At 47.8% G+C, this 25,002-nt stretch overlaps 3 protein-coding genes and 1 long non-coding RNA gene across 10 annotated transcripts in view; 2 read left to right on the forward strand and 2 right to left on the reverse strand.

Moving 5' to 3' along the window:
- Hoxa3 (homeobox A3) overlaps positions 1-25,002 on the reverse strand; it is a 43,972-nt gene that overhangs the window by 4,429 nt on the left and 14,541 nt on the right. The window contains exon 3 of one of the 4 annotated variants that reach the window (NM_001313820.1): positions 10,133-10,216. The gene's annotated coding sequence lies outside the window, so the exon portion shown is untranslated. Of the gene's footprint in view, positions 1-2,125; positions 2,262-6,379; positions 6,958-10,132; positions 11,432-25,002 lie in introns of those variants that run through there. The other 3 variants (XM_039106897.2, XM_008773712.4, XM_006257707.4) reach the window with 3 other exon arrangements.
- Positions 1,642-19,382, forward strand: Hoxa3l1 (homeobox A3 like 1). 4 transcript variants are annotated; one of them, XR_005503581.2, is made up of 2 exons: positions 1,642-1,779; positions 18,849-19,382. XR_005503581.2 is itself a non-coding variant. In XM_039108677.2 (2 exons), the coding sequence occupies exons 1-2, from the start codon at positions 2,191-2,193 to the stop codon at positions 18,929-18,931; spliced, it is 330 nt and encodes a 109-aa protein (XP_038964605.1). In that variant the 3' UTR covers positions 18,932-19,382. The 4 variants fall into 4 exon arrangements, 1 of the variants encoding a protein (XP_038964605.1); XM_039108677.2 differs by lacking the exon at positions 1,642-1,779 and adding an exon at positions 2,191-2,437; XR_005503580.2 differs by lacking the exon at positions 1,642-1,779 and adding an exon at positions 16,770-16,907.
- Positions 5,155-7,586, forward strand: LOC120102276 (uncharacterized). Its single transcript, XR_005503582.2, has 2 exons — positions 5,155-6,514; positions 6,945-7,586. It is a non-coding gene; the product is annotated as an uncharacterized LOC120102276 (long non-coding RNA).
- On the reverse strand, positions 16,006-18,014 carry Hoxa4 (homeo box A4). The gene is made up of 2 exons (NM_024350.1): positions 17,500-18,014; positions 16,006-17,008 (listed from the first exon to the last, which is right to left on the reverse strand). Exons 1-2 carry the CDS (start codon positions 18,008-18,010, stop codon positions 16,662-16,664), a joined length of 858 nt encoding a protein of 285 aa, NP_077326.1. The 5' UTR covers positions 18,011-18,014; the 3' UTR covers positions 16,006-16,661.

A 25,002-nucleotide genomic window follows, 5' to 3' on the forward strand; every position in this document is an offset into this window, starting at 1 on the left:
GTGTGTGTGTGTGTGTGTGTGTGTGTGTGTGTGTGCGCGTGTGTGTGCATGTGTGTGTGTGTGTGTGTATGCGCGCGTGCGCGCGCGCGTGTGCGTGGTGTTGGTCTTGGTCTTTCCCAACTCCACCCACAAGTCACACACAACTCAAATCCTGGAATTTTCTCTACCTTTTCTCCCACCCTGTTTTTCAGACAAACTGAAACAAGTCACTTCAACCTCTTTTTCAAAGTTTCAGGAGGTTCCCGACGACTCTCCTGCCTCAGATTTTCTGAGGTGCTGTTATTCTGGGCAACTATCAAATTCTACCTGTTAAAACATGATGGATTAGAGAAAAAAAAAACAACCCACCAGGAACCTGAAAAACCAGCGTTCATCTCCATGACCACGGCTTGAACTCTCCTTCCAACTTAACGATAATAGGTTCTGTCTTAGAAACTGCTATGTAATTTGATGTATGGGGGTCATTTGGCTCCAGAGGAGGAAGCACAAACCATAAACTCCTGCCAGACGTCCCTGATCTTTGTACATACTGTTGTTGATCAGATTTGTTATTTGGTTCATTTTCCTGCTTCAGAAGTACCAAGTAAAGAAAAACATTTAAAAAAAAAGCCCAAATCTCTTATTTAGAAAGTACTTTATAGAAATGAAATCTGTGTTCTCCTGATAAACTTATAATTCTCAGCAAGAAAAGTTCCTTGGAAGTCTTACATGTTCACCCCTAGCCACACCATCAGAATGCTAGTCCCTCTGACAGCTAAAAAAGCTGTAACAGTAAATCCATGTAGATAATGTTTAACATTTAAAGCCCTGTCTATGGCTACTCGATCCCAGAGTTATTCAACTTTTCTAGAAGTACCAACTGTCAACCAGGGAAATATATACATAGCAAGCATCCACCAGTGGACGATTATAGTTTTGTTCGTAATAATGAACTCCCTTAGATTTCATCATCAAACCAACAATCTAATCAGCATCTGGAAAACAGGCACAATTAACTTTCCAGAACCTCAATAAAAATTACAGCAGCACTTATCCAGAATTACTGTGCTTGTCATGAAGCCTGAATGCTGTTTCCCTTTTGAAAACATCTAGGAAGTTACAGATAACACTATGGAAAGTAAATAAAGGGTAAAATAAAATTTAAGAGTGAATTATAATCTAATATCTACTTTTCTCGTTCTTACATTGAAAACAATTCCCATTACATTTGGTAGCATTAATGTCTGTCATAAATTTTTGAGGCACCAAGCCTAATTAAGATAAACGTCAGATTAAGAAAATGACTCTAGACATACGAACAGCAAAATATTAGATAAAACAAAATTAGTTGATTTTGAACGTGCAGGGTTTCTAGTGACTTTCTAAGCCATTAGCACAGGCTATACCAGCCTACGGCTTGCTTAAACCTTTTTCCATTGTACTGTGCATTGTCTTGAAAGAATCACAAAAATAACTTTAAAATCAAAGTGCATAGGGCAGCGTCCACAAACTTAAAACCTGAATTCAACTCAGAGATCCCATTGTTTGAGGTTCGCAGTCACCTTGGAGTCCACACAACCCGCCCCCTCCAGCCCCCAAAGTTTCAATTTAGTAAAGAAGTTGGAGATTTGCCAGCCAGGAAACTTTGCTTTGTCCCCCACAAGCAAAGGTTGAGGGTGGAGGGAGATTCCTCCCCAAAGCTCTGTTCCTAGACAATAACCTCCAGGTGCAAGAGCTGAAGCGAGTTGAGGAGGCAAGAACTGAATTCAGGAAGCCAGAAGCCCTGTGTCTCTACACAAGGTATGCCCAAATTCGACTTCTCCAGACTCCGCTCCCTCTTCTTCCCTTAGCTTCCCTCACCCGAGTTTGAAAGGGGACGTCGAGGTAGAAGCCCCGATTTCTAGCCCACTCCCCTCTCTATCTCACCAGCCCAGAAAAGTTGAGGCTGGGCTAGGGAAGAGGGGAGAGTGGGGGCGGGGATGGGAGCGCGGCCTGAACTGAAGTGTGAGGGTATCAGTCACTGCCGGCGAGGAAGCTCCGGCTTGTGAACTCTTCTTGAACCGAGATTTAAGTCTGCAGCCATAAATCACCGAGACGTACACTCCACCATTCAGCGCTGAGAGCGGCCGGTGGTGGCCCCGCTTACCTTAACTTCTGACGGCCGCCGCGGGCTCGGGCTCAGGCTGCGGCCCCGGGTCCCCTCGGCGCGGGATGGCCACCGACCCTCAGCATCCGCCGAGCCGGCGTGCGGGCGGGCGTGCGGGCCGGAGACCCCAAGGCCGGGACTCGGCGGAGAGGCGGACCGCTAGCTGCTCCGGCGGCTGGCCCCCGGCGGACTGGGGCGGCTGGACCCCCTCCCCTCCCCTCCCCCCACGCCCGCCCCCGCCCTGCCCGCGGCCGCGGCCCCAGATAAGCGCTGGCGCGGCCGGGCTCCGCGGGGCTAGTGGCACCGACTTGGGTATGTTTCTTATGAATACTGCGCCGAGCAGGGGTCGGTCGGGGGGTGCGGTAAGGGGTGCCGGGGCGGGCGGGAGGGGAGAGCAGAGCGGCTAGGGAAGCGCCGGCATGGGGGATGGGGCTGAGGCGAGGGGAGGAACAGGAGCAGAGCGAGCTCGGCGGCAGAGGGAGGAGGGCGGCCTCCCCCACCCCACGCCCTCCCTCTCCTTCCTAGGCGTCACTAAAGTCCAGGAAAATTATGCTAATGAGGACAAACGGCTCTCACAAAGGGGCTCTCTTGCGGGGTTCTATTTTTTAAGAATCTGTCTGAGAAACCACGCAATTCCCTGCCATGGACGTTTTCATGGGGTGGGGGATGGGGAAAGAAGAGAAGAAGAAATGAGTTGCTCTGACTTTGACAGTTTTCTTCACCTGCCGCTCGCTCCCAATACAGACACCCTAAAGCCAGTCCCTGTGGTATAGGGCCTATTTCCACACACCTCCCATAAGCAACTCAACTGCCTTCGATTAAATTTCTAGGCCTAACGGAGGGAAGTGTCCCCGAGAGATGGACAACTGTCCCCACAGTGAAATGATCCTCTCTGGGCTCAGGCACACACAAAGATATTCAGAAACTTGAGTCTCCACCTCTTGTGTACCCATTGCATAGTACAGACACGGAAGCAGGTAGCCCGTAAGGAAGAGAGATAAGGCTCTGACACCAACACAAATGGACGTCCAGGGTATTTCACCCTCTAATTAGTTGAGTGGCCTTCCTTTTGCTGGGTTGAGCGAAAGCCTAAATTTGCTTGTTAATATGCCACAACGTTAAAGGGGATGGGATCATTCCCAATACCCCCTCAGCTTCCCAGCTTCAGAAGCAAAAAAAAAAAAAAAAAAAAAAAAAAAGGAGAGAAATGGAGCTTTCGTGCAATTCCGAGGCGTCAACGAGGGTCCTTCTCAAAGGAAGGTGTTAAAAATATAAGTAGTATGTTTAAACTGTCAGGGAGCCAAAGTGTCACCTTAGAGCAAAAACAAAGCCAGGGGGGAAAGGGAGAAATCAAAAAGGACTCCGGGCCAGGGTAGCCTCATGCATACCAATGGTTTTTGTCATTTATGGCTGGGCAAGATTTATGACTCGGCTCCCCAAAGCTGTAAACAGAGCACAAAACAGCAAACACTTGCTCCTTATGGCATATTGCAGCGGCGCAACTTGAAAGGGAAGAGCCCGGGACGTGTAGGAGGTGAGAGCCGGCCGCAAAAATCCGCTCGGCGGCATTTTCCCTTCAAACCCTCAGGGTCGGATGTGGCATTTGAAGAAAGAAGGCGTGGGTCAATAATCAACCCGCACTTTCTCCTCCAAACTGCTGACGCGACTCTCACCGCCTTCTCAGCTAAGCCAGCTGCAGGGAAGGCCGTGAGAACCAGACCTAGGACAGGACTGTCTGGTCCAAAGGGGCTGAGAGCGTTGGAGCAAAGGGCTAAGGCGTATTCAACGCATACCTTTCCGGCTCGACCAAACCAAGCCCAGCAGCCCCAGCGCCAGGACCAGGCCGGACCGGAGGAGTTGCAAGAGCCGCGGGAGAGCTCGGGTGAGAGCTTACTCAGACCAGGGCCTCCACGCTCCCTCGACTAGCGCCCAGGTGGCTCTGGGCGGTGGGCCCCAGCCGGCAAAATCAAGCTCTGATTTCAATATGCGGGTCTGGCCCTGGCACATAGATTGCGGGTACCCTGGCCTTAACGCTTCTCATCTGAAATCCAAAGGACTGGCTTTGGAGCAAGCACAGGCGAGATTATTAAAATTAATAATTTATAATAGCAGGATCTTGTTGGTGTGTTACTGTGTTGTGATTGAAGATACACTGTTTGATTTCCACCTCTAGAAATTGCTCCCTGCCGCGGTTCTTTCCAGGCCAGTCCCGCAGTTCATACACAGCTTCTCCAAAACCACCAACCAAGCTTTTCTTTGCTCAGCATCCGTGAGCTCCCTTCCCCGTCTTCCCTAAGTCCTATGATTTCCAGAGGGACTAGAAGAAGCATTTTTCTCAGGCACCGAAGAGTATTTGGAGCAACGAAGGTGTCTGATGGAGCCTTTCTGCCATCCAAGGGGTGCCCTCCCCATCTCTGAGGGGGCTCACCGCTCCTGAGGCTCTCTGTGCAAGCAAGCTGGGGAGGAAGGTGAGGAGTAACTTTTGGCAAGAAGTAGCATTAAAATCCAAAGATGGGCAGGGAAGAAGGTATTGAGAAAATATGCTGGCCTGTAAGTTGAGACCGGTACTTTGAGCGTCGAGGGGGACCAGTCTTTCTAATAGCTAATCATTTGGCCATAACTCGAGTGGTAGTTCTTTCCTGGGAGGGGAGAAAAAAAACCAACTGTGCTCTATGAAAGCAGTTATTGGCTTCTTACTGTGTGTGCTTTTTTTATGCAGAACCAGCTTGGAGGATCTGTTGTTAGATATTTATTCTCTTGTCGGCACTGAAGCCACAATAAAAAGATGCGTCTAACAAATCTTTACTCCATTTCTCCTTCTTTCTAGTGAAACTATATTATTTATGAGTCTTTAACTGGGTCAAAATGCACCAGAACTGGGTCATAAATCATATGAAATGCTGACAAGTAATTGAACAGCAATTAAAGCTTACATTTTATTTCCAAGGGGTGTTTTAGAGCACTTGGAACGGCCTCAGTTAAGCACAGTTATCACCGAGGTCGGCATGAGGGAGGGCCGAATCCGCCCTTCCTGAGAAAGTAAATCTCATTCAAGCTGAAGAAGCCTAGTTTGAATATTTTTAAATAAAGGGATACAATTTCTTTAAATTAAAGAAGGCAAATTTAGTTCCTAACTCCTCACTGAGCTTTCTTCATCTGCTCCAAGGAGGAAAGTAAAGGCCAATTTCTCCTACCTTCCCAAAGACTTTCACTCCTCCCAGGAGCAGAAGGTCCCCAAAGCCCAATTAGCCCCAGCCTGACCAGTCTTTTGGAAGCGAGCAGTTTAACTAATCTCCCTCCATACTGGCAATGGCTCCCTTTCAGGGAATATAATGCCAGAGAAACGTTTGTCTCTGCTCCTTGACTACAGCTACCGAACCCCTCCAGTCTTGGGCACATAGGCTGGTTCTTTAACTCTCCAGGCCAACTTTGGGGTGTACAGAAAGCACCTGACCCACAAACACTGGTGAACTGAGCCCCAGACCCCTTCTGCAAATCACACCAACCGAACCTCCAGGCAGCTGGCATGCCCACCAGCACCCCAGCTTCTCTTAGGTCTGAGCTGTTTTTCCCCATCCCTCCCCGGCAGACATTGCTCTGGAAACAATGGCATGCCCTCCAGGTGGGACTCGCTGGGTCCGGTGTGGGGAACTCTGCCCCTGCAACCAAATACTGAACAAAGTGGCTGGAAGCATCATCAATAACATGGCAGTGCGTCTGCACATTTTCCTCATTGATTTTTCTCTTCCATTTGCTCAGGCTGCTCAGGTCAGCCCTAACCCTCCATCCTGCTCAGCAAATGCTGGCCAAATGGAGAGAGACTCCCCTTCTCTGCTACTGGCCCCCACCTTTGTCATGAAGTCTGGCCCTTCTAGCTTCTCGCTGGTCACCTCTCCTAGCCACAGCTCCCAGCTACCTCTTTTGCCTGGGAGAATCTTCCCTCTGCCTAGAGCCTAGCTCCTGGGACTTCAGCCCTGAGGGTTGCAGTGGGACAAAGCAACCCTAATACTAGAGGCTACTAGGCCCATCCTGTAGCCCCCAAATGCCCTCTCCTTAACACCCCACAATACTTTCCAGGGAATTAAACTCAGAGTCTGAGGAGCGACTGGGAATCTTTCAAATGCTTTCAGTTCTAAAACAGAAACAAAGGAAGGCAGAGGGTGAGGGTCCTGTGCATGATCCAGTGTCTCCTCGCCTGACCTCTGTCTCTCACAGCCATAACTCACCCTAGATATGAACAATCAGAGGAAATACCTTAAAATAAATTCCATCCTCCTGGTGTGGCTGGGAGTCCCATCGGCTAGCTTGCCCAGAACTGCTCCATGAGAGCTGAAAGCGGCTGGAAGAGAGCTTGCTCCGGAGAAGGGGAAGGAGACGGAGGAGGAGGAGGTGGGTGTGTGGGGGTGGGGGAAAAAGCTCTTGCTCTAAAGAGAATCTAGAGAACGTAATCGCAGATGAAGCCTGCCTGGGTCTCCGCTCCAAATACCACAATAATGTGCCGTATTAAGCGCTCACGTGGTCGGTCATACGTCAACTTAAATCCTTTTATTTGAAATAGGGAATCACTGAAGGAACCAGGTTTCCAAGCAGAACATTTAGATTTGAGAGAGGAAAAGTAGGGGACGTAACCAGTCCGGGGTTGGAGTTCTATCTTACCAGTAGGAAGGAGCGTGAGGGGGGGTACCCCACACACATACACACCACACAAAGATGCTTATCTCCACTTACATTTCTTTACACACTCTCCAAACAAGGGAACAGTGATGCTGTCTGTCTTCTTAGTGTCCACTTAACTTTCCCCATGGCCTCCTCTTTACAGACAAATTGAATTCAGCATGGCCAATCACCACCCCCTCCAGGCTTCTCTGACCCACAGTCCAGCAATCAAAAGGCAAGAGCCAAGCCCAGGAATGACTCGAGAGTCACTGGATCCGTCAGCAGACTTCTTTTATGGCCTGCAATTGTATGGAGTTTGCTAACACCCACACCATACACCACAGCCACTGATGAAACCAAGGACCTATAATTACCTGACAAAATGTTAAAGTCTCTGTTCCAAGTCCACTTGGTTTCGTTCAGAGGCAGTCTACTAGGAGAACCGAGTTCTGCTGCAGAGTTGTGGGTCAGGATTTTGCTAATTCTGGAGAGACCTAATGCCCTAGCCAAACCCATACTTATGCATTTCCTCAGTGCATAGCTGAGTGATACATGAAATTATATGTCTCTGAAGATGAAAAATGTAAGAGGAAATGACCTAATTGCCTCTGAAATAGGGGGAAACTCTGAACACCACTGGAGTGTCATGTGCTAACCTGCAAGTCAGCCTGAGACCCTCCCCTCAGACTGTTCTATACACTCACCCCTAAGACAGACAACTCCACATTTCCAGCTGAAACTGACCTGATCTGGTTCTGCTTAGTAGAACCTGGCTAAAACAAATAAACTGTCCTCCCAGTCTCTACCCCTACTCTTGCCTCTCTGTTTGGTGACATAGCCCACACATCTCAACTTTTCCATCTAAAAAATTCCCCACTTTTCATTTCTAAACTTTGAGTGTTCTGAGAATGCCATAGTCTTATTCCTGAAGAGTTAGTCTTCAGCTGGCTCTAAGTGGGGAGCTTAACTGTAGCAACTGTATGAGCCTCCCTACTTTTCTCTCCAGAAGGGACCCAAAAGGGGTCTGCTGAGAACTTAAAGCCCCAAGTAAAGAGGAGACATCTCATGAGGGATGAGAATGTACAAATTACAGTATCAATAAAAAGGGAGTCCTGACCCTTTGCAAGTCAGTCCTAGCCAAAGCTGGTGGTGTCATACTTCCAAGACCCGGTTGTGGGATAGCTGGGAGAAGATTTATAGAAACTCCCTTAGCCACGACCTAAGTCAGTAGCCATCAGTAGCCGGAAAGTAAGAATCCAAACTTTCCTGGCCCAGGTTTGGGAGATAAGAAACAGACCAAATGCTGGCTTCCAAAATAGAGTGTTCTGTCCCCCAAGAATTCAATCCACTCATCTTTTGTGTCTTCTGCTGCATGTGATACTCATTCCACAGTCATTCACAACCAGCTTTTCAAATTGCATAGAAAAGGACCTAGAAATATGGCCAAGTCACTGAGAACCCCCCCCCCTCGTTTTTGCCGTGGTATCGGTTGGAAGATAAGAAGAACCCCCTTCAGAACTCTTTCAACAGTTTCAAGCAAGCTGAGACTCTGAAGGCCATAAATCAATAGTAGCAGCCTCTCTGGTGCTGCTTCAGAGAAATGGCTTAACTTCACTGAGGCCCATTGGCATCTCAGTCCCATGCTGGAGCCTCTGTGACCAACATACCCACTGATGCTCCAACTGCTGCTTGAAAATTAAGATTAAGGATTGTTGGTCGTGGGGCTGAGAAGGGAAAAGAAATCCAAGGAAGTCCAAGGAAATTTAATTTATGATGGGGAAAAAAAACAGCTTAGGTTGGAGAGCCCACACAGGGGACCCAGCAGCTGAAGCAAAACTGGGGGGTGGGGGTCAGTGGGAAAGTCACTAGCCCCTTTCCACTCACCCCACTCCACCAGCGCTGAGAACCCACACTCTGAACCAGGCCACCAGAGCCAAATTGAGGGAAAGTTGGCTTGGAAGTAGCAGGTGACCAAGCATGCAGACCATTAGTCAATATTTGCCTGGCTGTTGGCAGATTAGATATATCTGTACTCAAACACTGCAATCTGATTTCTCTATCAAAACTACCCTCAAATGATAAATCTTTATTTAACATGAGTTATTTCCTCTGGGTACAAAGGGGCTCCAAGCTCTCTAGACACAAGTGGATGTTTATATCGTGTAATACTCCTGCAGCTTTTAATAGTGACAATTGTCCTGTCGTTTGCAGATATGCAAAGCAAAGCTGTAAGTCCCCCATCCTTGATATATACAGACAACCTGTAGGTGAGAAAGTAACTCCATTACGAAGACTGTTTACTTCCTATCTGATAAAAATAATTGTATCCCAAAACCACACTCCAGCCTTAGAGCACCACTGAGTAGCATGTTGCAATTAATTAGCAATCTGATATCTTTCTGGGGAGCAAATTTTAGGAAAAATTTGGACCTAGGAAACAGAAAACAAAATCTGGAGGTGGTGGTTGTGCTTGTTGTTGTTGCTGCTGTTGTTGTAAGAAGCAATCCCTGAGTTGGAGACACCTCATAGCTCAATGATACTTGCCCAGTTTGCTCAGAGGCCCTGGGTTCCATTCCCAGCCCAAGAAGAAGAAAATTAACCCCTGAAAGAACAAAGCAAGCTCAACCGTTCATACCAAGCTTCTGAAAGCTATTCCAGCAGCCCCTCCCCCAAACAGGCCCATAATTTATGGCTCTTTTACAAGGTAATAAACCACAGTAATTACCTCCCTGCATCTCAAACTAAGAGAACAAATTAAGCCAGAACTTGAAAAGAATTTTAAAGAGTTTTTCCCTTGTTCCAAACAGAAAAAGAAAAAACATTCAGACATAGAGGATCTGAGCTTTGGCTGTGGGAAGCACTGTGGATCTGCTCTGATAAGAGACTGGGGGCAGGCTCTGCAAGGCCTACACACTGGAAAGGCTGCAGAAGGGGCAGAGAAAATGTAGGTAGTGGAGACAAGTTTTCTCAACCCAGAGCTGTGGCTGGATCCACAGCACAGCCCACACTGCGGCCACTCTGCTGCCCTGGCCCCTTCTTGTTTCTGCTTTACAGTTGGGTATAGTGGCCTGTTTAGGGCTTTTAAGAAGACACAAACACACTCCCTCAGGCTCTCCCCACCTCATCTTTTGCTTCTGCACTCTCTGCCTACTGCAGGCTTTGCAGCCTGCTCTTTGTCTACCTCGTGCCCACATGGTCCTCCGGGAGCCCAGCTCCAAACTCTGCCAAAGTTAAATATTGACCAAAACCTCTTTCAACCAGCTCTACTTGCCAGGAGCTGGGGAGGTGCACTCCTCCCAGCCTCCTGGTGCAAAATCCCAAGCCTGGGGAAGAGTTTGGTGCAATGCTTACCTCCAAAGATGTTTAAATCCGAGACCAGGAATGGTCTCCGGTTCCAGGTGCTCAGGGAATCTTTTTCTCCGGTGTCCAGGCACTCTGCAGACAAATAAACACCAGAGGGTGAATAGTAGTTGTGAAGGAAGGAAGTGAAGACTGGAGCTAGAGATGTGTCCTGTGTGGGCGCCAGGGTGGCCCCAGGGTGACGAGGACATGGAGTTGTCGCCAGGGCACTGGTCCATGAGACGCACTCATAGCTCCTAGTATTCCAGTCTACAAATGGACCGAAGATGGTGATTTATTTTTGTAAAACAAATACATCCTCCATCTCTGCACCCACAATCTTATTTTCCTTTTGTATAGCTTTGGGGAGGTGGAGGATGAGTTAGAGGGAGGGAAAAATAAGATGGCTTTGCTGGTGATGCTGGATCCAGTGGCAGAGCTCTGCATGTACCCCAGCTTGGGGAATGTGAACGCAAGCTTTATTTTCTTTTGCAAACAATGGGAAGCCTTGTCTGGGAGCATTCAATCAGACTCTGCTGAAACCTCACTAATAGCGTTCATTTCTGTTGGTGGGAAATCAGACCCCTGCTCAGCCCACAGATCAGAGGCAGTATTGGGTGGTTTTGTCCTCTGGTTTACCCAAGTGCTGGGGCAAGCTATTTCTTGGTCCTGGTGGGCTCACAAGACTGAAGCAGTGCCCAGTCACTAAAAACAGACCAACTACTGCAGCTAGAAACCAAGCAGGACCAAAGCACTGGACCATAAATACAAGCCACACCTGTGCAAGCTCCCCACCCACCCCCAGTGTCAGCCTCTCCATTTCAACACCTCCTTGTCTGCTAACCAGGAAATGGTCAAGGTGCCTCCAAATAGATTTCTGGCATCAGGAAATGGCAAAGAATGCTACCATCTTGTTAGTCCTCTGCTGAGACTGTGCAAGACTTTTGCTTCTACACCACTCACTACCCACCTGCCTGCCTGCCCCAAACCAGCCCTGTGTGGGTTTATCCTACCCCTATGCAATCGGGCTGACAGCCAGCAAAGAACCACCAAGAAGCTGGGGAGTTGTCTGACTCTTGGCTTGGGAGCCTCCTAGAACGCTGAGGGATAACAGCAAACTGGCAGCTGCCTTCTGCCCCAACCCAACCCACAGCCTTTACCCTGCATAAGGGTGCTTAGGGCCAGCATCCACCCTTTTTCTCATCAAAGTTCTACTCTTGGGGGTGGGCTGGCCTTGGAACTCCTGGGGTGATCCTGATCAGGGTGGGGTCTAGTTGCTATGTACTTGGCTACTCAACTTCATCCCAGAAAGATCTGCTGTGCCCCAATTCTCACCAGATCCCCCTATCCCTACCCCTACCCCCTCCTCTTTCCCTCCTCCACTACCACCATCACAAGCACAATGCTTAGGGGCATTGTGATTATTATGGTTATTATTGTTGTTGCTATCTTTTTATTCTCAAGTCTAATATTCATGGTTCCTGTTCCCCATAAATCCTTCAGACTAATGAGTCACGGAGAGACGCTGCTCGGGCCTCTCACTCTGCAATGGCTGTGGCCGTTGTGGGCTCTCTCCGCGTTTTTTTTGGCGTCTACTTGCTCCCTCGCTCGCCTAGCGCTGGTGATTTATGAACGCCGGGAAAAATTGAACAAAGCCGCGTGCTCCTCCTGTGGTATCTCTGAAGCCTTCCCCAGCGTGAATCAGAACATTACCGACTGTCTGCGCTTCTGTCCCACTTCATCACCAAAACCAGGATATGATCAGAAAAAAAAAGGAGCCCGAACTCACATTTCCCTGGGCACAGAGCCTCCCTGGACTCCCAGCAATCTTGCAAGAAAGCCTTTGACCTGGTGATCCCCGGACAGCTCTGTTCTCCACGTTGAAGGGCTCTTGCCTGCCCTCCTGAAGGAGTTAAACGCCTTTGGAGATAAATCTGAAGGTGTGTATATTTGAAAATCAAGTAGGAAGTTGGAGTCACACTACTGAGAGATTCATTCCTAGAAGTGGGGCCCTGACGACTCAGATCCACTCCTGATGATCTGCATTAATTATTTAACGAGTCACATGACCATAAAAGATCACAATTTCAATAATCTCCCTCTACTCTAACAGGCACCACACCTTTGTCAGTTGCAACCAAAGCCCGTACTTGGCTTTTTTGTTCCCCAAGCCTCCAGAACACAACCACCTTTACCCTAAAAGGGAACAGCATGGAGGTGCTATGTTGAGCACAGCAGGGTTGGTCATTCTGGGGCTGCTAGCCTGGTAAAGGACCAGACACCCCTAACCTGAACCCAGTGGTCAACCCACCTGCCTGAGGGTCAAGAGGACGGCGGTTTAGCTACATAGGTTTCGTTACATAATCTCCCAGGGCAGTTTTAATGATACATTCATTCATTCTTCTTTCAGACTATACACACACCCTCATGGCCCTACACATCAGCAGAAGCCTAGATACATATATGTCCAGCCCTCAATTCTTGTTCATCCCCAAGGAAAACAAGATAACTCCTTCAGCAGAAAGATGCCTATGTATGTCTGTCCATCCAGAGTGATGCCAAATTCTCTACAACCTACACGTTCATGATCATAAGGAACTTGAATCATTCAACTGCTTCAGTGTCCTCTCTTGTAAACTGAGAGGATTGAAGCAAAGGGTCTCCTTTAGTCTTGAACACTTAGCGTCCCCTTCATATTAAAAGTTTCAAGGTAGAAATTATGGATTAGAAGGTTTTGGACTCCACCTGGTGCTATCCCATGTCTTCCTGCTCCCCCTCCCTTGCTTTTCACACCATCCTCTTTATTGTTGGTGTTGTTTGTTGTTTGCTTTTGTTTTGCTTTAATTTTGTTTTTAAAAACAAAAACAAAACAAAACAAAAAAACCCAAAACAAAACAGGGTTTCTCTGTGTCACCCTGGCTGTCCTAGAACTTGCTTTGGAGACAGACTGGCCTTGAACTCAAAGATCCACCTGCCTCTGCCTCCCAAGTAAAGGGATTAAAGGCATGTGCCACCACTACCTGGGTTCATGCCATTCTCTTTGAGGTACCTCTTTGAGGTGCAAAGCAGTTTTTCTTGCTTGGGAGTATAATGTAGGAGAGGGATGCCAGGAACAGCCGCCTCTGGGACCCGTTGAGCCTAAGTTCTTCCTTGCAGGACTAGACTTATTGATGCAGACATCCATAGAATAATGGTGAAGGCCTTTGCTTATACAGAACCCACTCACGGGGATGGGAGGCCAGAAGTTGTCATTTGCTACATTTATTCTGAGTTGTCTCTCCTTCCACTCTCAAGGCCTGTGGACGCTGCTGATCTGTTTCTCTGCTGGAACCACTGGAAGAAAGCAGCAGGGGACAGTGGTACGGTGTGAGAGCTTAGGGGGACAGAGATGCCCAGAAGACGTAGGAGAAGGGGAAGAAGGAGAAGGAGTAGGGCACCCCGGAGATTGCTGGCATAAAGAGAGACAGTGTGAGTGGGCCCACCCATATATCTGAGTAATCCTCCCATGAGCTCCCTCCTGGGTATTAAGTACTCCACTGTGCCTGTCACAGATGAACTCCTGCTGTAATAAAACACCGGGTGTGTCATAGATTTCAGCAAAACTAGCAAAGAAAGCCTGCAAACTGCCATTTTTCTTCAAGGGGGAGAGTGTTAAGTACTTAATTCAAACTGTGACCATTAAAGTGTCTCCTATCCGATTTAGGTTGATTTCAGATGTTGACAAAACTTTTCTCTCCAGAGTCATGCACAGCTTGGCTCTACGACTAAGTGTGATAAGTGTGAATTGAAGGGAGAGGAGAAATAAAGGGGGAGGGGACAGAAGAGCATGTGCAAGAGTCATTTTGGTAAGAGAACGGCACAACTTAACACAAAATACTGTCTTTAAAGGTCAAGGGTTTGAAGGACTACTAGGTTTGCTTTAAAAAAAAAGAAACAATTAATGAGATAGAAAATTTGTCCTCTTGGTGAACTCTTATGGCTGCCCTTACAAAGGGCAGACAATGAAGGATTTTAGATGCACAGTGAGATGTTCTAAGCTCTTACAGCAAGCTCCCTTAAAGGCTGAACCACAAATAAAACACCTACCATGAAGAAATAGCACAATCATTTGCAGCATTTTCAATAATTCTGGTTTTACAAAACACCAATACTTTCGATTGCCAATACAAAACTGCAACCTTATCCCAAACCAGCAGAAAAAGGCAGTCTTGACTCTTCCTTTTCTGAATGGATAAATGAAAGATGTCCCACCTACCATGATCCCCAGAAAGCCAGTGAATCTTTCAGATTCCTCCTTCCCCACTAAAAAAAAATTGAGGTTTTCGTGGCTTGATACTCAATTTTCAGTGTGTGTGTGTGTGTGTGTGTGTGTGTGTGTGTGTGTGTCCAAAATGCTGCCTATTTGCCTGAGAGAAAGCGTTATTTACAAGAGTCCTCCCTCCTCCAAAGACTTTTCCCAGAGAATGCCTTCCAGAATTGCTGTTGAATTACAAAGAAGTATTTATCGTATGAGGTGATTGATGATTGCTGGGGAAATTGCTATTTTCAGTGTGATTTAATTTTGCTTTACAAGTGCATGTAGTGTGGGGGGGTGCTAATAAGTTGAAGCAGCAGCTACACTGCCTCCAGAAATGCTTAGTGACTGTTCACACCTCATAAAATACACTTTATGCCAGGCTCTTCCTAACTTGGAAAGGTGTGTGGCACTCCTTTTCCCATGAATTGTCTTGGCCTCTCAGAGACTAGAGCCTATTGCATCTTTCTTTAGGTAGAGAAAAGATTTCCCTGGCTTGTACTTAGGGCAGCACGGGCTGGCCCCATTTGTGGAAATGGTCCCAAATCCCCCCTGAGACTGCAGAGGTAAACAAATCGCCCGCCCCCTCTCATTTACTATAAAATCCCCCAAACTGCTTCAAGGCCAGGTTGGTACTTCTAATATTCTGTGCAATGTGTGAGTGTGAGTGTGTGTGTATGTGTGTGTGTGTGTGTGTGTGTGTGTGTGTGTGTGTGTGTGTGTAAAATGCCTGAGCACCAAATTTCAAATACCAGGGTTACAGAGATTGAGAAGTGAGTTTTCATGTTTTCCAAGATCTGGATCTCTGGGAGTGCACAGAAGAAATACCACAGAGCATTTGAGGAAAGTGTCCCAAATTAGTCTGGCTTCCTTCCAACAGTGAACTCTTCCAGATCTACCTTGCTCAGGGTGCATTTTGGGGTGTCATTACGATTCTTATTTCCTCCCAGGGTACTTTGGAGAGTGTGGTGGGAAAGTTCACTTTACTCTAACAGCTCTTCTTGGAGAAGCAAACAAAAATTCCCAAGCTGTGCTCAGCGCAAAGACCTTAAGACCAGCCAAAAAACCGAAAGGCAATCTCAACCCTTTGCATAAACTATGTTTTATCTCCAGGGAAACAGGCAGATTAAGTGTGAAGGTGCAGCAAATGCCAAGGGAACTCGTGTTTCCAAGTGTGCTCAGAGTTCAGCTACACAACAGCTGCAGAAGCTCCAGGCCCCTGCTCTGCCAGGTCTCACCTTTCACTGCAGGGACAGCCACGTTTCTGTGCCTTACAGAGACTTGAAGCCTGAAAGCCTGGCCAAGTTTGGGAAGAAGAGGAACCCTCTCAGGGCTCAAGAGCCTTCCTGCATTTTGGATCACTTCCACAGTGGGTCAAGCTTGGCAAGAATTCAGATTAAGCTAAACACACACACACACACACACACACACACACACACACACACAAATTGAGAATGTACTCAGAATGTGACCCCAGCTCACCCTGTCTACAAGGCTTCTGCACACTAGGTCAAATATCTCAACCAAGAGGAGGCTTGGGGTGGTTTTGTTTCGTTTTAAACTTAGGACAGACACACATTTGTCTCTTAGGTTTTTAAATGTCTTATAAATTGAAGTTTATTCTTAGCACATTCCTCTTTATACAACCATATCGCTCTGTACAGTTGCAAGTGGGTCTAAATGCATTTCCCTCTCCCCAAGACTGTGCCCCAGAATAAGACAACAATATCTCTATAACAGTATCTTAAATAAATGCAAGGAGAGGAAACTACATGCCACACCTACCATCAAGGTCTACACACTTTGAGAATTAAATAATCTGGTGAGGTCCACAATGTCTACTCAGTAAAGCTCATGTGAGCTGCCTTAATGCAGAAGAGAAAGGTAAGGAAGCTGGGGAACTGCCTGCTTCTTCTGCTTGCAACAAACATACATGTCCCCAGTCAGCACGTGCTGTCTGGTGGACTCAAAGGTAGTCGATGACCAGTGCTTCCTTACAGGTGTCCAACCCTGGCAAAGTTGTCCAGGTCAGCAGGTTGTTCCACTAAGCAGTAACCAGGACAGATGTCCTCTTGGGGGGGTCACACACAGACACCAACCAGGAATAATATCTTCTTTTTGGTTATGATTTCCAGCAAGTTGGATTTTGTTTTGGTGTCTCAGGTTTACTTAGGAAGGAGCAGACGAGGACAGGAGCAGGAGATGAGTTGGGCACATAAGTGACAGAAACTGATCTAGGTCTCTAGATTATATAGACGAGGGAATGGGTGTGGAAGCACCGGGGAGAGGGTGGGGATGGGGGTGTGGGCTGTGAGTTTGTGCTTTCCCAGGCGGGCCGGCAGGGGCCGAGGCAGGGTTGGAAGATCGCATCTTGGTGTTGGGAAGTTTGTGGTCTTTCTTCCACTTCATTCTCCGGTTCTGGAACCAGATCTTGACCTGGCGCTCGGACAAGCAGAGCGTGTGAGCGATCTCGATGCGGCGGCGCCGGGTCAGGTATCGGTTAAAGTGGAATTCCTTCTCCAGCTCCAAGACTTGCTGCCGGGTATAGGCGGTTCGAGAGCGCTTGGGCTCACCTCCGTTATAACTGGGGTTGACTGAACGCCAGAACCCCCGAAAGAGAAGGCCAAAGAGGAAGGAGTAGAAGAGAAGGAGAGGAGGAGAGAGGAGATAGGGTGGGGAAGAGCAATTGGACATCATCATTATATAATAACCTGACACCAAGTTCACACAAGATACATAAAAACGGCAAAGAAAATGTTTCACAGGCTATTGACAACGGGAAACACCCGAGAGCCATAAAGAATGGTGCTGGGCATTGGGGCTGAAGAAAGGCTTCAAAGACACATGGCCGGGAGCCTCTGCCAGGGCAATTAAATTTATGGGGGCTATAATTACTGCCCTAACAGTTTGGCGTCTCGTAAATCTCAGGATAAAGGGACCCTGGATACAAAAGGGTTCTCACGTTAGGACCAGGCTGCGGGCGGCGCGCACACACCCACAGCCAAAGCGCCGGCCAGATGGGGGTCCCCTCCCGCGCCCTGCCCCGCGCCCCCTCGCCCGCTGCCCTCCGGGCGGCGCCACATACCGGCGCTCACGTGGATCTTCTTCATCCAGGGGTACACCACCGGCTCCTTGCCCTTCGGGCCCGCGGGGCCCTGGTCCGCCAGCAGCAGCGGGCACGCGGGGGCGCTGCCCCCCGTCGCGACAGCCGGGGTGGTGGGGCCCGGAGCGCAGCGCCGAGGGGGCGCAGGGGGCTGCGGGGCCGGGCTGGGATGCGCGCCGGGGGCCGGGGACTGCTCGGGTCGCGCGGGGCTGGCCCCGCGACAGGCGTAGGGACAGGCGGCGGCGGGCGCGGGGTACAGGCCCCCGTGGTAGCTGGGCTCGCGCGCCCTTGGCGCGTAGTATGCGGGGGTCTGTCGGGCCGCGTGCGGGTTCGGGGCCGGCAGGTGCGGGGAGCTCTGAGGCCGCGGGTAGCCGGGACCCCCGCCCACGCCGCCGTCCCCACCGCCCGGGCCACCGTGCGGTGCGAACTCCTCGAAGGGAGGGAACTTGGGCTCGATGTAGTTGGAGTTTATCAAAAACGAGCTCATGGTCATTAATTTGTGAAGTGCAAAAATACTAATTTTTCTCGCGGTGTCGTTTTTCTGCGCTCGCCGAGGCCCCTCCCCCTCTCGCCGCGCTTCCCATCCCCCCCTCCCCGGCCCCCGCGCCTGCCCCTCCCCCCGCTGTCAAACGCCTGCCCCTCCCCCTCCTGCTGTCCCCGCCGAAGTTCGCGCCGCTCCTCCCCCGCCCCCGCGCGCTCCCCGTGGCCCTGCGCGTCCCGCCCCCGCGCCCCACGTGCTGCGATCCGGCCAATGGGAAACCCGCGCGCGCGGACCCGGATCAGGAAACGCGCGGGGGTTGCGTGATGGATGCTGCTAGCCACCCGGGCGGGAGGAGCGAGCAGGGGCTTGTGTTCCTCGGCCCCCCAACTTGGATTCCGGCTGAGAAGTTGGGGCCTGGTTAGCCTGTAGGTCCTTTCGTAGGTCCTGTGCCTGCCCATGTCTGTCCTAGGCCTCTGGGCAGCTAGCTGGTCGCCACAGCTCAGCACTGACCTTCAGTCCAACAGGCTTCGGGTGGTCCTCCGAGGGTTCGAGGCCCTCCAGGAGAGAGAAGGGCATTGGGTCTAAGAGGCAGACCCAGGCTTTTTATCCTAGCTCTGGAATAAAACGAAGGAGGAGGCCTACAGACCCAGTTTTCTCGCCCTTTGATTCTTTGCCCATGCCCTGCACATCCACCCGGCTGCTGGGGAGTTCCCTGCTTTGCGAAGCCAGGCTGGAGCTGCACAGGGAGGATGGGTAGATGGGCCGCTGGACAATCTGGTCAAGGAAGTACAGCAAGCGAGGGCGGTCCACTAAAACCTCGTGGATACTTATTTTTTTTCTTTTTTTTCAGGCGCAGAATTTGTACATCATTTTTCATTTAAAGATTTGGAACCTTCCTATATTGCAGTTGATGGAGGTGCTGATGAGAGTTAAACTGGCCCCCTTTACTGGGAGCTACTTGAGACCTCCACCCTAGAGTGGGAATAGACAGACGACGCCTGCACAAAACCCGGCTTTGAATCCAGTAACTTCGCGTTCCAGAACATCCACCAAACAAAACCAAGTTTGAGATCGAATAAGACCCTTCCTGGTCTGATTGTCAATCGGTCTTTTCTAACTCTTCCCTCCCTTCTCCTTTCGGATGGTGTTTCCTCAGGCAGGATCTAGAGCAAGGGCTATATTTACAGGGCAGCCTGTAATTTCTGAATTGCTGAAAATTAGCATTTTAACGATATCAGTAGCTCCGGAAAGGAGGGAGAAGGGACTGTTGCCTGCCATTTGGTAATTGAAATTTGATGGGTAAACTAATTATGCCATTATTAACAAATAAATTACTTATTAATTCCACCTAATGTTGATCTTTGAAGTAAATACTGATGCCGCATTCATACTGTATTTGTCCTCTTTCCTTTCTTCTCAATAGCAGACACGCCTAGATCCTTCTCATGACAGTAAAGCCGTGCAAACTAGCACATCAGCATTCTAAAAATGACTCTCACGTTGGCATGCAAAGCAATTTCAGTTGGTGCACCTAGTTGATTTTTCAGAGAGCAGAATAGAGCAACTACCTTCTCACAACCGAGTCCCAAACGCAGACAAGGAAAGTTATAACGCAAGCCCAGAGACACTTCCAAAAGAATGTCCATTCTATCTCATTCCTATCTGTTACTCACTTGGGCTACTAAATACTGGGATATAACCATTTGATAGATAGTCATTTAATGCTCAGACACATAAAGACTATTACTGAGACTAATCTTTAAAGTAATTTAGGGAAAGAGGTTAAAAAAAGGATCACGTTAGTTTCTTATTGAAATAGTGCAAAGAGGTTTTCCACATTGGGTGCATGTGCTGGTAAAGAGAGCTATGCACTGACAGGAAGCACCTCGAAATTTTTTTAATGAAATCTGAGCCATAGATGGAAGTCAATAAAGATTCTAATCTTTAGATAATCCTCTCTAGACTAGAGAAGAGAGATCTAGCCTGTGGGGTGTGGCTACTCTAAACTGGTCTCCCTCTCCCTCCCCCCCCTCAAGAAAATAGGTACATAAATCAGATATTTCTAACATAACTAGCACACATATATACCATATATACAAAAATATACATATTGCATATCTGCCTATGTTTCAAGTTGGATGAGAAGCATGAGGAAACCTTGTCTGATCCTGGTGTCATCAACCTTGAGCACGGGAGCCCTAGTCACGTCTGTTTAGTATTATTTACAGATTCTAAAACACAAAAACCCATGTTGTTTAGCCTCAGAATGGTCTACGGAATTTCTACGGTGAAGTATTAAGGAGACACTGGGACTGTTTTGTATACGGTTAAGCTAGATGACTTAACTCTGTCTGTGTCCTGAGATTCTATTACTTAAGGAAGATGGGCTTGCACAGAATCCCTCAAGGCCTGTAACTTGTCTTTGAGCGTCTATCATAAACACAAACGGAGCCAGGACCACCAAGTGTTATCTCACACACCGACATTTTGACATTTTACTGCAAGATTTATGGCCGTAATAAACAACCTCAGTGCCTTTCTTGAACCTAACACAGTCTCCCTTTGCAAGCCCTAGCAAAACCCCACTGAACCAAACCATCTGAAAAACAAAACAAAACAACAGTGAAACCGAGACGCATCTCTTGCCTTTCCATAAGATCCAAGACACCAAACGAGAGGTAGAAAGACACTAACTCAATTAGAAAAACAAACCAGAGTTTACCACAGCAGCATCTTGCCTGGGGGAAAGATGGGACACCCTGAAATGGAGCAGGCAGGGAACTTGCTAATCTTCGCACACCAACTGGCTCCAGTCCCAAGCGGGGCTGAAGCACTATCTTTTCCCTGGGAAACTGGTAAGCACCATTGTTCCTTTCCATGTGCAGGGATAACATATATTCCCCAAATCGCTATCTTAAAATCCCATTAAGCGAAATAACTTTTCCTTGCATCGCAGATGGAGTCGAAGGGAGTCTGAAGGAGAGGGAGGGCGAGAAGGACGGTCTTGCAGCCTGGTTTGAATCTGATTTGAATCATTTTGAATATATTTGGAACAGCCTTCCCACTTGAATGCAACCCTGTCCCAAGTTTCAAAGTGACCGAACAGTGACACCGTGTGCATTTTGTTTCTTATTAATCTTACACATTGACAGTCTTTGTTAAGTCGCAGGCGCGCCTTCAACAGCCGACATTTTCATATTTGTTAGACGCGCTGACCTGAAGTTCACCTCGGCCTTGGACTTTGCGTCTAAAAGGTCTATACAGTGTCTTTTAGAGAGCTGGGTGCTTTGCCCAGGTCAGTCCTTCCCAGGAAAAAAACAAGGGGAAAAGGCAAAGGAAATGTAAGCATTATGGGATGTATTGACTGTATTTGTCCTTTGTTCTTTAGTGTGAGGGCCTCCAATCCAGGCTGTCCTCTATCTCAAACACTTCCCTAGAGTAAATTGGGGAATGGCAGGATTTTAAACCGCCTGGTAGTGGCATTTAAGGGCTTCCTCCCACTTACACTAGGTTATGGAAAAACAACACTTGACTGGCCATTTTTACCAATTAACTTGTCTTGGGTGTAATTTCCTGGTGATGGTTTAAAATAATGGTACAGACCAGAGATAAGGATTAATATTCACTTTAGGATTGCACACGAGTTTTACCCAGGATTCTCTATATCCTAATGACCAGAGTCCTCCAGAGAGGCGAGCACTCTCAAAGCAGTAAGTCCCACAGGTATCTTTGGACACTAGACCAGCTCAAAGGGTGTTTATTTGGGTATTGATGCTAAAATATTTCTTGAGTATGTCACATGGCTTTAACCAAAAACACGACAAAAAATTCCATGGGAGAGACATCATTTCTGGGTGAGCAAGCGGGGGGCTGTGTTCCACTCTTTCCATTTCAGGAGACCAGATGTGATGTGCTCGCTGCTGTAACAGCAGTGACCCCGGTTGCTTCCACTTCATCTGGCAAAACCCATTGGCTCCAAGCTCCCGGCCAGAGTAGGAAAAAAACGTCCACATTGTGCAGCAGACATACTCTGGTTGCTAGCTTCCATGAAGGCAGCATTTGGAAAATATTTACTTTTACCCCTGCATATACACTTGGCACCATTAAATCTAACCAGCCTGAATGTGCAGGGTTGTCTTAAACGTCCCTGCAAGGTTGACATTCTGAACCCTTAGGTTATTCCCAAAATTAAGAAGAAGAAAAATTCTTTATCTTTGTCACGATCATTTTTCTGCCTCGATCATTTGAAGGTCAGTATACAGGAAAGGACAAGAATTCGGTCCCTAGACAATATAGCACAACCTAGACACTTAAAGCTAATCTGGATGTATGAAAAATAAAATATCGGCTAACACTTCATGTGCAACAGACAAATGAGGCAGGATTCCCTGTGTGCTTCTTGCACACAATGTTCCTCCTCTCTCCCACCCTCCTAGCTCCTCCTCAGCTCCCCTTCCCATCCTCAGTTTGCTCTTTGCCCCCATCCCGGTCCACACATATTATTTATTATTTTCTGGAGAACAGAAGCGGTGGGGAGGGGGGTACAATATGGCACGACGTGTAGGAAAGCAGCTTCCTGCCCGCGCTTGTGCCATTGCTCCTTGGCAGATTGTAGCAGCCCTCTTAATATCCCACGGTGGTTTAATAATAACTACAACAGGAAAACTTCAGCGACGTGAACATGAGGGCACTCCCGAGCAGCCAGCAAGTGAGAGAGCGAGAGCATTTGCTTACTAGTGGTGGGGGTTTTAGGAACCCTATTCCTATCCGTAGGGCTTCCACTTCCCTGTTCTGACAATCTTGGCATTTTAGTGAGTTGCAGTTGGGGAGAAGATCATAGTCTATGCTTGAAAATTGCCAAGAAAACACTTTGCAAGATATCTGCCCTTTTCTCCCACACTTTAGAGACTAGCATATGGGTTGCCACATAAAACCAAAATACCCTAGCCAATCAGAATCATTCTCCTCTCCCTTTTCATACAAAGGGGACATAATGGAACATTAGAAACTTGCTGTTTGGATTTTAATGGTTCTCTGATGAGTTCTAAGCATATCTGTTTTGTGACAAACCCACAAACCACTCTTGGTTCTCCAGCATTTAAGGTTTTGGTGTTTTGATAATCTATGCCTATTTACCTGCTGCTATTCCCTCAGAATGGAAGAGATAATTCAATATGAAATACAGCATGTATTACTCCTGAAAAGAGGAATTTCTATCCTTTCCTCTGTAATTGAGGTCATTCAACCACCAGGGTTCACCTGGAGTCCACACCATGATACACGCGTCACTCCGAGCCATTTTATCTTTTGTGGTGATAGTCAGGATCTCGGCTCTAACATTGACATCAAACTCTGTCTGGGCAGATGACTAAGAGTGCTGCACAATGTAAACTTTTGACCCTCAACTTTTTGACCTGCAGTTGTAACACACTAACCACAAAGATACACAGCACTGGGCCTCTTCTTTAGGGGGAAGGGGCGCTCTGGGTCTCAGGCAGTCCTCCTCCCATCACCTCCTGTTGGAGTTAGAGGATGGAGTGTACATTTTTGTGTATTTGTGACCGTGTTTCCTGTCAAACCAGCCTCCTGCTTCTTTTTTAAGTCAAAATTTAGGAGCCAGATTAATTCGAAATCACTGGCAATACCACTAACAAGGACAATTTAGGGGAGAACTGGAGAGTCTTTTGAAAGCAAAAGTGTAAGAAAAGAGGGGGAGGAGGGAAATCTGGATGGGGTGGATTTTGTTTTATTTAAAAATAAAGCTGCAGCCTTAATTGTTGGGAGACTTGGCCCAGGCAGGCCGCTTGACTGTGAACTTGTACTAAAGCGTGCTCTGCTGGCGATTCCTAGGGTGTGCAGATTTATCTTCTCTGCATTTACTTAACCCGGCAGTGAACTGCATGGATGCCATTTGTTAGGTGATGACAGACTTCACCTCCAGCAAAGGCTGCTTCACAAAATCTCAATAATTACCCGGTAACCCTCATAACAAATATTATTATTGAAAGGTCCAGTTTGTGAGAAAGGGATCTGATAAAGACAAAATTCTTTTCAGAAAACACCGAAGAAAACAAATCTGGGCTTCCCTTCCAGTTCTGGACTGTGGCTTCCCTCCCTTATTTGGCTTAGCCTAGGCTGAACCCAGCAGGCACTCTTGCCTTGGCATCCTGTTTATATTTGTGTCATTGGCTAAAAAAGATTTCCCCTTTAGAAGCCAAGGGCTGTAGCCTAAGATACTCTGCCTTCTCAAACCATGGGCAGACCCCAGCCAGAGAAGGGGGGATGCTAAAGACATCTTGCAAGCCGAGATCATCCAGTCTTCTGTACTGTGGCTGTTCAGATGTAAGCGTATCCACATCCCAGCAGCACAACTGTCTTCTCTCTCTCTCTCTCTCTCTCTCTCTCTCTCTCTCTCTCTCTCTCTCTCTCTCTCCCCCTCTCTCTTCCTTCAGAGCCAAATGAAATGAAGCAGGGCAAAGTGGGAAATCACAGGAGAAAAAGGAATCTTGGCATAATGTTGTGAAATTAGACCAGGGAAACCCTAACAAACCCCTAAGTGTGACCAGAAGCTTCCTCTGATACTCATAGTTGAGGAAATATATTCTTTTTGGCTTGTAGAAACAAACAAGGCCCTGCACACTTCCACCACCTTCTCCTTTTACAAGAGAGCACACAGATTTCTGCCACCAGCTGAAGCTGGATGTCTTCATAAAGCTCTCAGTGGGCCAGGGCTTTTTTTTTTCCCTCTAAGTTCCTCTTTTAAGAAAAAAAAATACTCAGAAGAGTCCACAAGAAGATATAACTCATCTACAAAATGAGCAGACACCCAACTACCTTCTTAAGTCTGCTTCCCATGAAAACAGTAAGAAAGAAAAAATTCCCTCCAGTAACAGTCACACAGATCCGACTGGATGCTCTATTTCTTAAAAGTCACTTATCTCCACGTGGGTTGAGCTGCCCTCTTAAATTCTACTTAATCCTTGTGAAGATTAAAACAGACAGAG

This window comes from Rattus norvegicus, chromosome 4 (assembly GCF_036323735.1).
Source record: "Rattus norvegicus strain BN/NHsdMcwi chromosome 4, GRCr8, whole genome shotgun sequence".
NCBI classification, from domain to species: Eukaryota; Metazoa; Chordata; class Mammalia; order Rodentia; family Muridae; genus Rattus; species Rattus norvegicus.

Bases quoted from the DNA above. Each gene is read 5' to 3' on its own strand.
- Hoxa3l1 (XM_039108677.2), top strand. From the start codon at position 2,191: ATGGCCACCGACCCTCAGCATCCGCCGAGCCGGCGTGCGGGCGGGCGT. The intron at 2,438-18,848 runs GTATGTTTCTTA...CTTTTTTTTCAG, and splicing joins GGCTAGTGGCACCGACTTGG to GCGCAGAATTTGTACATCAT.
- Hoxa4 (NM_024350.1), bottom strand. From the start codon at position 18,010: ATGACCATGAGCTCGTTTTTGATAAACTCCAACTACATCGAGCCCAAG. The intron at 17,009-17,499 runs GTATGTGGCGCC...TCTGGCGTTCAG, and splicing joins GAAGATCCACGTGAGCGCCG to TCAACCCCAGTTATAACGGA.